Source organism: Watersipora subatra, chromosome 4 (genome assembly GCF_963576615.1).
Source record: "Watersipora subatra chromosome 4, tzWatSuba1.1, whole genome shotgun sequence".
Classification (NCBI taxonomy): domain Eukaryota; kingdom Metazoa; phylum Bryozoa; class Gymnolaemata; order Cheilostomatida; family Watersiporidae; genus Watersipora; species Watersipora subatra.
Window position 1 is genome coordinate 65,591,369 of NC_088711.1, and position 13,762 is coordinate 65,605,130.

General features: G+C 38.1%; 1 protein-coding gene across 1 annotated transcript; it reads left to right on the top strand.

Annotated features, from left to right (window-relative positions):
- The first annotated feature begins 4,865 nt into the window (after positions 1-4,865).
- LOC137394895 (uncharacterized) lies at positions 4,866-13,416 on the top strand. The gene is made up of 5 exons (XM_068081675.1): positions 4,866-5,000; positions 5,160-5,275; positions 9,660-9,838; positions 9,928-10,054; positions 12,478-13,416. Exons 1-5 carry the CDS (start codon positions 4,949-4,951, stop codon positions 12,661-12,663), a joined length of 660 nt encoding a protein of 219 aa, XP_067937776.1. The 5' UTR covers positions 4,866-4,948; the 3' UTR covers positions 12,664-13,416.
- The last annotated feature ends 346 nt before the right edge of the window (positions 13,417-13,762 follow it).

Below are 13,762 nucleotides of genomic sequence, written 5' to 3' on the forward strand. Positions count from 1 at the left end.
TAAAGATACCAGTCTTTTTATGTCATTTCCATGTGCATTCAATAAGCTCATAGAGTCAGGTGGACAAATGTAAATGTGAATGTTACCGGGCTGGTTACAGTAGTAATACAGCTGAGTAGTAGCCTTACGAGTGTTTCAATTCTAGACAGGAAAGATGAAACTTCATGTGAATTGGCTGTAATCTTCTACCAACTGATTAACACTCTGATCCCACTTGTATGACACGCTGAAGGTACACTTCACGAATTTATTATAAACATCTTACACCTTGCAGATCTGTCTGTCTTGTCACTATGAACCTCAAGTGGGCTGGCAGATTAACTGTGCAAACAGCGGCCTCTCCTTCTTTCCTAATATAAATACTCAGGAGCCAATAGACATTCTCAATCTTGGATTTAATTCCATACTATATATTGAACCAAGGCTAGTCAGGTGAGTGAGAACTATATGGTCCCTGTTGGCTAGTTTCTTACGTGTCAGTAGAATACATCTATAGAAAGTTAGATATTATATGGCTGCAACAGGTGACACTATTAATGTGCTGCTGATACACATGAAAAGTGCAAAATAATGCTTACTTTATTCGTCTCTTATAAGTTACATGACTATTCATAGAGTTACACATCTGGCTACACTTATAAGTTACATGACTGTTCATAGAGTTACACATCTGGCTACACTTATAAGTTACACGACTGTTCATAAAGTTACACATCTGGCTACACTTATAAGTTACACGACTGTTCATAAAGTTACACATCTGGCTACACTTATAAGTTACACGACTGTTCATAAAGTTACACATCTGGCTACACTTATAACTTACACGACTATTCATAAAGTTACACATCTGGCAACACTTATATGTTACAAGACTATTCATAAAGTTACACATCTGGTTACACTTATAAGTTACATGACTATTCATAAACTTACACATCTGGCTACACTTATAAGTTATACGACTTTTCATAAAGTTACACATTTGGCTACACTTATAAGTTACATGAATGTTCATAAAGTTACACATCTGGCTACACTTATAAGTTACACGACTGTTCATAAAGTTACACATCTGGTTATACTTATAAGTTACATAACTGTTCATAAAGTTACACATCTGGCTACACTTATAAGTTACACGACTATTCATAAAGTTACACATCTGGCTACACTTAAGCTTACACGACTATTCATAAAGTTACACATCTGGCAAAACTTATATGTTACATGACTATTCATAAAGTTACACATCTGGCTACACTTATAAGTTTCATGACTATTCGTAAAGTTACACATCTGGCTACACTTATATGTTACATGACTGTTTATAAAGTTACACATCTGGCAACACTTATATGTTACATGACTATTCATAAAGTTACACATCTGGTTACACTTATAAGTTACATGACTATTCATAAACTTACACATCTGGCTACACTTATAAGTTACATGACTGTTCATAAAGTTACACATCTGGCTACACTTATAAGTTACATGACTGTTCATAAAGTTACAATCTGGCTACACTTATAAGTTATACGACTGTTCATAAAGTTACACATCTGGCTACACTTATAGCTTACACGACTATTCATAAAGTTACACATCTGGCTACACTTATAAGTTACATGACTGTTCATAAAGTTACACATCTGGCTACACTTATAAGTTACATGACTATTCATAAAGTTACACATCTGGCTACACTGTTTATTAATGGTTGGAGTTAAACAAGGTTTAGTAGAAAAGCTCTCAAATAGTTTTTACAGCCAAACAAGCAGTACTTCATCCCCGAATGTGGATTTCTTATCCAACCATATTGGAAGATAATTTTGCATGAAATGTCTTAGGATTACTTGACCAATAATGTGTAAAGCAATTCTCCCATTCTAGTAGTTTCTTTTGATAAGTCTCTCCATAGATCTTGGCTGTAAATCATATGTAGGCTTTATATGGTCTGTTTGCAATGAGAATCTCTATACACCTTCGCTGGGAGCATGATGAACATTTTAACTATGGATTTTTAATATGACGGACTAGGATTTCTAATAATGCTGCGTAACTTCTCGTTCAACGAACCTTGAAACTGGATAGTATGACCTACAGTGAACCTTGAGGCTATGGTTGCATGACCTACAGTGAACCTTGAGGCTATGGTAGCATGTTTTGTTGATAGCTGTAAGTCCATCTAGCCATATGTATACCGGTATATGAATGCCTATAGCCTATGAGTGTTAGCTCTATTACTAGTATTTAGTAATAGCGCTAACAACTATAGCCTATAGGTGTTACCTCTATTACTAGTGTTATGTAGTAATTGAGCTAACACCTATAGCCTATAGGTGTTAGCTCTATTACTAGTGTTTAGTAATAGAGTTACAGGAATATATGATTCCTTTGCGGTCTCAACTATTGAGGGTTTAAGAAGTTTGATTGTCTCTGGTTGCATTTGAAGTATAATTAAATTGCTTAAAACAAATCCTTCAAAATCATTGAAGTCACTTATTCTCTTCTTGTAGAAATTTACAGATTCGTGAACTTCTGCTTCAAAATAACATTTTAAACTCGACAGCTTTTCTTAATGGCGGTGACATATTTGAAAATGGCTTGGAGTACCTTGATTTGAGCGGGAATAGTGGATTGAAGGCGCAGGGGCTGATTCGCTCATCCCATTTTACGGATCTCATAAATCTTTCTCACCTCATCGTCAATGATATTGGACTAACAGATGTGAACTTCCTTAAGAACTCAGATAATGACCAACACCTTAAATCACTGGAGGTACTCTGTTTACCTCATAATCTTAGATTTCTTTGATTGAAAAACTCTAAAGCTAACTTCATAAACTAATTATTGGGTATAACTTGTCATATATTGTCATAGGGTGACACAACTGCTCACACCTGCCATAACCTGCCATAACCTTCCTGATACAGCTTGTCACAGTCTGTCATAAATAATAATAGCAGCGTCAATGGCTGGCTTTTGATGAAGTAAAATTGCCAAATAGGAAGATGCCACTGCACCTTATTTTTATCTCAGAGGGATAAGTTTGAAGTCAGTTCAAATTGCCATGAATATGGAGAAGGACAAGCCGTATTATGCAAAAAGGGCATTTTAAATAACTGCAAATTCACGTCACATTCCTGCACATCTTATTCTAACAAATGATCTTTGCATATATTCTTTTTACCTTTACTAAATGTTTATTTTATGTCAATTAAAGGTTTCAGGATCTTTTATAGGTTGTGTTCTCATTCCTTGACATGTACCGCTTTTTAACACATTTCAACTTACATGATATGAACAAATTGCATACAGCTTCTAACAATTATTCTGAAAATATCATTGCTAGCTGTTTTAAAAATCTTTTACCTAAGATTACTGGACTTAGCAGAGGAAAGCATTTCAAATGCTATATATCAAACCATTGATTTGATTTTATTAGGCCACTGATGCCCTCTTTTCCTTTTTTTGTTTTATGATTTTTGTATAGCATAGTTTGAAAACCATTTACTACATACATAAAGAATAATGTGGGAAAATGGAAAGCTGAAGATAGGAGAGTTTAGCTGGTCTCACAGCTACATATACCTAAAATAGGCTTTGACAATCTCTTTACAGCAATTCTGCATGATGACTTGTTTTTCTTGGAAACTTCAAGTGTAAATCCATATTTTTTGTTAAACAAGATTGGTCTCTCGTTGGCAGGTTCTTGAAATATCTTACAATGATTTATCTGGAACACCTGGCATCCATCCAGATACATTCCGTGGGAAGAATCAGCTTAAAAATCTCGAAGCTGTTGAGGCTGAAATTTCTGATCTTCGGTTTTTAGACGAGCCCTCATTAAGGAACCTTGAGACTCTTGAACTGCAGAGAAATGAAATCGACCTGCTGATGGTTACAGACATCAGGTAGTAATCCTTTATTTCTTCATGTCTATGAACTTATCTCCTTGGTCTAGTGAGCTGGAATATATCTGGTTCTATGCATAGATTTCAATGGTACAAACGAGAGGCTCATTCAATCTTCAAGTCTTCTTTTCTCTGAACCAAAACTACTTCCTTAAACTTCCAATTATTAAGGTCATGTTGAAACATGACTAGATGTGCTACTGGCTTAATAATTAGCATTTACTTTTTGATTGGGTCAACAACTCCTTAGGTACAAGCTGCAAATATTAATGAGCCTTAAACATTCGTTTGAACATCTGCAGTTTTTGTAAATTAAAGTTATCCCATTGTTTTAAGGTTAAGGCACTTTTTATCTACTTATATATATCCTGGCAATCATGACAAAACATAAAAAACATTGTTGGCAGCTATTCAAGAATGTTCTAAAATATCTCTGTAATACATGTCGTGATATTGTTGTAGACAGCTGATGTCTCTTACTGAGTACTCTGTAATACATGTCATGATATTGTTGTAGAGAGTTATGATCTCTCACTAAGTACTCCGTAATACATGTCAGGATATTGTTGTAGAGAGCTGATCTCTCTCACTGATTACTCTGTAATACATGTCATGATATTGTTGTAGAGAGTTAACATCTCTCACTGAGTACTCCGTAATACATGTCAGGATATTGTTGTAGAGAGCTGATCTCTTTCACTGAGTACTCTGTAATACATGTCGTGATATTGTTGTAGAGATCTGATGTCTCTCGCTGAGTACTCTGTAATACATGTCGTGATATTGTTGTAGAGAGCTAACATCTCTCACTGAGTACTCTGTAATACATGTCGTGATATTGTTGTAGAGAGCTAACATCTCTCACGACGTTGAATATTCGTGAAAACCTGCTGATCAGCTTGAGCCGAGATGTATTAGAAAATCTACCTGCAATAGAAATCTTTGACTGGGGTTTAAATAATGCCATATGTGACTGTTCGTTGGCTTGGCTTCGCCGCTGGTTACCAAATAATCCCAACATCAAAATGACCTATCCGCCAGAGCTAGATAACTGTTCATATGTTACTGGGGCTGCAAGTGAGTAGTACGTACATAACATACCTTTGTGAACTAGACAACCTGTCAATATGCCAGTGAAACTGCATGTGACAATCTCGGAACCCAGTTTTGCTTCATATAATGTCAAGTATAATCTTTCTTGCTAGAAATTTGAGAGCTCGTTTTGTGATTTTGCAGTGTGCCCAGTCACTGATGAGCCAACAAGCTACACCCCGAGTGAGCCTGAATCTGGAAACGGGAGTGGAACCACTATGTCTACAGAGTTCCCATTATCTGCCATCATCATAATAGCTGTGAGATATTATCATAAATGATACAGTATCGAGCTGGATAAGACAAACTTCCAAAAATAACAGGAGGTAGTCTGTGTTCTCAGACTAAATTTTGTAGATTTCATGAGCCAACATTTATTGCTAAATTTTATTTATTATGAGAAGTGTCTGAATGTTAACTCTGTACGTCATTCAGACACTGAATGTGCGTCAACTCTATGTGCCAATCAGACACTGAATGTATATCAACTCTGTACGTGATTCAGACGCTGAATGTATGTCAACTCTGTGTGCCAATCAGACACTGAATGTATGCCAATTCTGTATGTCATTCAGACACTGAATGTATGTCAACTCTGTGCGTCATTCAGACACTGAATGTATGTCAACTCTGTGCGTCATTCAGACACTGAATGTATGTCAACTCTGTATGTCATTCAGACACTAAATGTATGTCAACTCAGTATGTCATTCAGACACTGAATGTATGCCAATTCTGTATGTCATTCAGACACTGAATGTATGTCAACTCTGTGCATCATTCAGACACTGAATGTATGTCAACTCTGTATGTCATTCAGACACTGAAAGTATGTCAACTCTGTATGTCATTCAGACACTGAATGTACGTATGTCAACTCTGTATGTCATTCAGACCCTGATTGTATGTCAACTCTGCACGTGATTCAGACACTGAATGTATGTCAACTCTGTGTGCCAATCAGACACTGAATGGATGTCAACTCTGTGCATCATTCAGGCACTGAATGTATGTCAACTCGGAATGTCATTCAGACATTGAATGTATGTCAACACTGTATGTCATGCAAATGCTGAATGTACATCAACTCTGTACATCATTCAGACACTGAATGTATGTCAACTCAGTATGTCATTCAGACACTGAATGTATGCCAATTCTGTATTCCATTCAGACACTGAATGTATGTCAACTCTGTGCGTCATTCAGACACTGAATGTATGTCAACTCTGTGCATCATTCAGACACTAAATGTATGTCAACTCTGTATGTCATTCAGACACTGAATATATGTCAACTATGTATGTCATTCAGACACTAAATGTATGTCAACTATGTGTGCCAGTCAGACACTGAATGGATGTCAATTCTGTATGTCATTCAGACACTGAATGTATGTCAACTCTGTGCATCATTCAGACACTGAATGTATGTCAACTCTGTATGTCATTCAGACACTGAAAGTATGTCAACTCTGTATGTCATTCAGACACTGAATGTACGTATGTCAACTCTGTATGTCATTCAGACCCTGATTGTATGTCAACTCTGCACGTGATTCAGACACTGAATGTATGTCAACTCTGTGTGCCAATCAGACACTGAATGGATGTCAACTCTGTGCATCATTCAGGCACTGAATGTATGTCAACTCGGAATGTCATTCAGACATTGAATGTATGTCAACACTGTATGTCATGCAAATGCTGAATGTACATCAACTCTGTACATCATTCAGACACTGAATGTATGTCAACTCAGTATGTCATTCAGACACTGAATGTATGTCAACTCTGTATGTCATTCAGACACTAAATGTATGTCAACTCAGTATGTCATTCAGACACTGAATGTATGCCAATTCTGTATGTCATTCAGACACTGAATGTATGTCAACTCTGTGCATCATTCAGACACTGAATGTATGTCAACTCTGTATGTCATTCAGACACTGAAAGTATGTCAACTCTGTATGTCATTCAGACACTGAATGTACGTATGTCAACTCTGTATGTCATTCAGACCCTGATTGTATGTCAACTCTGCACGTGATTCAGACACTGAATGTATGTCAACTCTGTGTGCCAATCAGACACTGAATGGATGTCAACTCTGTGCATCATTCAGGCACTGAATGTATGTCAACTCGGAATGTCATTCAGACATTGAATGTATGTCAACACTGTATGTCATGCAAATGCTGAATGTACATCAACTCTGTACATCATTCAGACACTGAATGTATGTCAACTCAGTATGTCATTCAGACACTGAATGTATGCCAATTCTGTATTCCATTCAGACACTGAATGTATGTCAACTCTGTGCGTCATTCAGACACTGAATGTATGTCAACTCTGTGCATCATTCAGACACTAAATGTATGTCAACTCTGTATGTCATTCAGACACTGAATATATGTCAACTATGTATGTCATTCAGACACTAAATGTATGTCAACTATGTGTGCCAGTCAGACACTGAATGGATGTCAACTCTGTGTGCCAATCAGACACTGAATGTATGTCAACCCTTCTGCAATTGATGTTAAATATCGACTCTCTTGTCATCTTGAGTGTTTTACCAACTCTAAATTCTTTCTACATCTATATATATATATATATATTTCTCAAAATTGGTCGGATGTGTAATCGTGTATTCGTCGTTTTGATTGTCTAGCTATAGCTATTAATTTAGCATTACGCCCACACGTTACGATGCCCATGTTAGGAAATACCGATCTAAGGCGTTATCATATTTGATAAACCGTAGCCACGCGCTAATTATTTTAGCATTGCGCACACATGTTACTATACCCTTATTTGGATTTTTTTTCATAAGTTTCAACTACTATATATGGGGTAAAAGCCAATTCTTCTCACGCGGACGCATATGGGAAGAGCTTCGGCACTCTCTCTCCATTCGATCAGACAAAGACCGTACGGTATCTCATTTTTACATCTGCACTAGTATCGATTGTGTAGTTATTTTGGTAGTGTTTTTTGTAGTTGAAATAAATTAAGAGAAAAACTAAAAACAGCTGTGCAGGTTTTCAAACTTTGTCGAACAACTGTAACTTTCAAACTTCATATTACGAGGAAAATGTTTTGTGCAGATTAAATAAATTGAATGAATAAAACAACTATGGGTTTAAATGAGAAATAAATGGAAAATAAGTAGCAAGTAATAGCTAAATTAAGTTAGCTTTGGTACGATTACAATAAAATATGATTTGGTAATGTAAGGGGTGGTTATCTTGAAAAGCCAGAGCTATTGAAATGTTGGCTTTTCACAAAAAAGCCAACTTAAAACCAGAAAAAGCCAGGGGACTATCTAACGGGTCTTGCTATATAAACTGGCATGAATCACATGCTCAGCTGGGGAGCAAGTGAGCTGATCATCTGTATTGCCGTGCTTCTACTGACAAGCAATTTGCGCTGTGGAGATCGGACTTGAGAGTCCATTAGGTAGCGGCGAGGCTGCTGATTTAGTTTGCCTACGGGTTGGCAGATTTGTACTGCCGTGAGATCGGTGACAGCATTCTACTGTGGGCGTGTATCGCCGTGGTGGTGAAGGCTGGTGGCAAAGGGGAGGTTGGTGTGTCATCGTAGCAGCTTGGTGTTGCGCAGCAACATCATTGTTGTATTGCTGACAAAAACAAAATAAAAACCCTGAATATATTGAATTAATAATCACAATTCTTGCATAGAAGTGCATGTGTATAAAAAAGGTTACTGTTCCACCAGAAGCTATCCATAAAATCTTTGAGTACTAGTACTATACTACTATACTCTACTACTACTACTACTCTACTACTCTACTACTACTCTACTACTATACGAACTATACTCGATACTAGTAATATAAAGGTCTTTGCGCAGAAAACTGATTTTGTATTTAACATATATAACAACATTTAATATTCTAACTTACAAACTATATATCATGAGAAAAAGTGTTTTGTGCAGTTGAAATAATTTAAAAGAAAATAAAAACAACTCTAAAGGTTTTCAAACTTTTTCAAACAACTGTAACTTTTAAACTTCATATCATGAAGATAATGTGTTGAGATTGTCAAATAAATTAAAAAAAATAAAACAACTATAACAGGGTTTAGATATAAATGTGAAATAATTAGGAAGTAATAGCTAAATTAAGTTAGTTTTGGCAAGATTAAATTAAAAGATTATTTGGTAATTCGGTAATCATACAATTAAAGTGAACTGAAAAAAAACAAAACAAAACTCCAAAATATGTTGATCTAATAATGAAAGTTCTTGCATAGAAGTGTGTGCGTATCAAAAAAGTTACTGTTCCATCAGAAGCTATCTATCATAACTTTTCTCATAATATGTGGTTTGAAGGTAAGAATGGGAAATGTTGTTATATGTTAAATACAAATCAATTTTCTGATCAAAGGCTTTTTTCTAACCCGGCAACGCCGGTTAGCACAGCTAGTTAATTAATATGCACATGATTTGTGCATCATAGGAGTGATTAGTTTTGTAAATTCACCGGCAATGACGTTACTCCACAGCAAATATTCTTAACTAGGAGACTCTTAGCTAGAAAAATGGCCAATTCACAAACAGTCGCAGTTGCCTTCGCAACAATATTAGTAACCACCAGTTAAAACTGTTGTAGGTTATAGCCATTGCCGTTGTCCTAGGAATAGCTCTGGCTCTAGCGGTATACCTCTACAAACACCGAAAAACCAGACACCCGAGCAGCCTAGGACAACAGGCTGCTCCTCACATGTCAATTCGCAGCAATGAGAGCGGACACATTTATGACTATATCGACGACAGATCTAAGAATGTCAGGTTTGTTTAAAGAAACTATCTACTTAGAGTAATTAATAACTATTATTATTATTGTTAATATTTGTATCAAACTGATTGTTTGAGTTTAGATTATCTCAAGAAGAAGGGAATGGACAAGCCGAAACAACTGGTCAAGTTGATCCATCAATTCCGAGCGTTTCTCCCAGATATGATTTCACAGGTTACTTGATGCCGATTTCAAGGCCTAAAGTAGAGGTAAACCACTTATTTTGTCATCTCACTCTGATGTTATTTAACTAAAAGATCATAAACAGATGTCCGAGGTCGTTTGAACATCACATGGTTTTTTTAGCAGTAAAATTGCTTCAGATTATAAAACACACTATAAATAATGGATGGTAGAAGCCATGTTCTTTCATCTTCTAAAGTTTTTCCGAGACAGTCAGCAGTAGGATGAGTGCATAACTGGATATTGGTCAGCAAGGTCTGCTATAACAGATAAATTAACTGGAAAACAACAGAAAAACAACTTGGTCCATTCTTTATAGATCTATTGCATCTTGATCTACTTGCTTTTTCATCAGTTGCACCTCCTATCACAGACTCCTCTTATCACAGGCTCCCCCTTTCACATGCTCCTCCCATCACATGTTCCTCCTATCACATGATCATCCTATCACATGCTCCTCCTATCACATGCTCCTCCTATCACAGGCTCCTCCTATCACATGCTCCTCCTATCACATGCTCCTCCTATCACAGGCACCTCCTATCACAGACTCCTTCTGTCACATGTTCCTCCTATCACAGGCTCCTCCTATGACAGGCTCCTCCTATCACATGCTCCTCCTATCACAAGCACTTTATATGACAGGCTCCTCCTATCACAGGCTCCTCCTATCACATGTTCCTCCTATCACAGACACCTCCTATCACAGACTCCTTTTGTCACATGTTCCTCCTATCACAGGCTCCTCCTATCACATGCTCCTCCCATCACATGCTCCTCCCATCACATGTTCCTCCTATCACATGTTCCTCCTATCACATCCTCCTCCTATCACAGGCTCCTCCTATCACATGCTCCTCCTATCACATGCTCCTCCCATCACATGTTCCTCCTATCACATGTTCCTCCTATCACAGGCTCCTTTTATCACAGGCTCCTTTTGTCACATGTTCCTCCTATCACATGTTCCTCCTATCACATGCTCCTCCTATCACATGCTCCTCCTACCACATGTTCTTCCTATCACATGTTCCTCCTATCACATGTTCCTTCTATCACATGTTCCTCTTATCACATGCTCCTCTTATCACATGTTCCTCCTATCACATGCTCCTCCTATCACATGCTCCTCCTATCACATGTTCCTCCTATCACATGTTCCTCCTATCACAGACACCTCCTATCACAGGCTCCTTTTGTCACATGTTCCTCCTATCACAGGCTCCTCCTATCACATGTTCCTCCTATCACATGTTCCTCCTATTACATGTTCTTCCTATCACAAGCTCCTCCTATCACAGGCTCCTCCTATCACAGGCTCCTTATGTCACATGTTCCTCCTATCACAGGCTCCTCCTATCACATGTTCCTCCTATCACATGTTCCTCCTATCACATATTCCTCCTATCACAGACACCTCCTATCACATCCTCCTCCTATCACAGGCTCCTCCTATCACATGCTCCTCCTATCACATGCTCCTCCTATCACATGTTCCTCCTATCATATGTTCCTAATATCACAGGCTCCTTTTATCACAGGCTCCTTTTGTCACATGTTCCTCCTATCACATGTTCCTCCTATCACATGCTCATCCTATCACATGCTCATCCTACCACATGTTCTTCCTATCACATGTTCCTCCTATCACATGTTCCTTCTATCACATGTTCCTCTTATCACATGCTCCTCTTATCACATGTTCCTCCTATCACATGCTCCTCCTATCACATGCTCCTCCTATCACATGTTCCTCCTATCACATGTTCCTCCTATCACAGACACCTCCTATCACAGGCTCCTTTTGTCACATGTTCCTCCTATCACAGGCTCCTCCTATCACATGTTCCTCCTATCACAGACACCTATCACAAGCTCCTTTTGTCACATGTTCCTCCTATCACAGGCTCCTCCTATCACATGTTCCTCCTATCACAGACACCTATCACAAGCTCCTTTTGTCACATGTTCCTCCTATCACAGGCTCCTCCTATCACATGTTCCTCCTATCACATGTTCCTCCTATCACATGCTCCTCTTATCACATGTTCCTCCTATTACATTTTGCCCATCACATGAATTACTCCCTCAAAACCTGCCCATTTCCACTTCTTTTTAAGGTTGGGAAACATTTTATTACAAAATTTATTAACCAACTCAAATCCCTCAACTCAGGTCAACTTTTATTAATTTTTTTGGTTTCCAATTTCATGTGTGTTTTATAGAAACGAAAAAAACACACACTCACACTTTTGCCAACATTACAAGCATGAAAGCAAATGAAAGTTCCATCATTCTTCTTAACAATTTCTGACTCTGTAGTAAAACAGTACAGTAGATAAAGTAGGAATCTACAATCTATACATATATTTCTCAAAGTTTGTGTGTCAGCCAGTTCTTGGTTCTTCTTGGCAGTTCAATTAGCTCCAACTGCCAGCCTCTGTTTTAGCCTGATGGTGAGAGCTATGTAGACTTTGATCCTGGAAAAGCCTCAAATCCGTCAAAAAGTGTCTACCAGTCTTTTAAACAAGACAGCAGTTTGAGAATATACTCCGGCATTCCAGGATCTCTTACTCAAAGCACATCTGGAGAAGAAGCCACGGCTGGCATAGATAATGAAGCTTACAAGCTCTGACAAGACTTAATTTAGTTCTTTTTTATTATTGTGTCATTCTACCTGCACCCTCTACTTGCACGCTCTAGTCCTCTACCTGCACCCTTTACCTGCACACTCTACCCCCACTCTCTACCTGGACCTTGTACCTTCATCCTCTAGCTGCACCCTCTACCTTCACTCTCTACCTGCACCCTCTACCTGCACACTCTACTTACACCCTTTACTGGCACACTCTAATTTTCCCCTTTACCTCCACCTTCTGTCTGCACCCTCTACTTGCACCCTCTGTCTGCACCCTCTACTTCAGCACCTAAAATTCCTGTTGATATGAATGACAGTAAAATCGGCTTTAGCTCAGAATCTATCTGATGCAGCAGAGTTTAGGTCAGAGAGGTTGGCTCATAGCCAATACGAGAGCAGCAAGTCAGGTGTGTAGCCAATCCCAGAGCAGCAAGTCAGGCGTGCAGCCAATCCCAGAGCAGCAAGTTAGGCATATAGCCAATCCCAGAGCAGCAAGTCAGGCCTGTAGCCAATCCTAGGGCATCAAGTCAGGCGTGCGGCCATTCCCAGAGCAGCGAGTCAGGCGTGTAGCCAATCATAGAACAATAGAGCTGCAAGACAGAAGTATTAATATGTTTATTATATATAGCGCTTGCATAACATGACTCATTTTATGGAGGTTTACATCTGGAGGTAAATCATTTTTAGATGTTTCCCAGCAATGCCTCTATCAATATTTTCTGCTTTCTGTTTTTTGAATATAATTTGCACACAATACTTGTAAGACATTCATCTACTATCGAAGTGTTTTTGTAAATTTCATAGCATTCCGCAGATACAATCACTTCTTGAAGTCAATGACAGCGGTGTGAACTAAACTCGCTACAGTAAGAAATCGTGTTGCAAACATCAAGTCTGAAAAAATCTGAATGAGATGAAACAATAAAGGTACAAATATTTTTAGCATATCCCAGCATGCTGTTCTAAAAGGGTGAAGAAGATGATCGTATATTTCTGCAGACCATATTCTGGTATAACACTAAAAAGTAAAATAGAGCTTCTGGAGAGAAAGAGCTTGGAGAAAGAGAAAGAACTGTATTTGTAAACAGATCTTGCT

Coding starts and splice junctions, on each gene's coding strand:
- LOC137394895 (XM_068081675.1), top strand. CDS start 4,949: ATGACCTATCCGCCAGAGCTAGATAACTGTTCATATGTTACTGGGGCT. Junction 5,276..9,659: donor CTGCCATCATCATAATAGCT/GTGAGATATTAT, acceptor AAACTGTTGTAG/GTTATAGCCATTGCCGTTGT. Junction 9,839..9,927: donor GACAGATCTAAGAATGTCAG/GTTTGTTTAAAG, acceptor GTTTGAGTTTAG/ATTATCTCAAGAAGAAGGGA.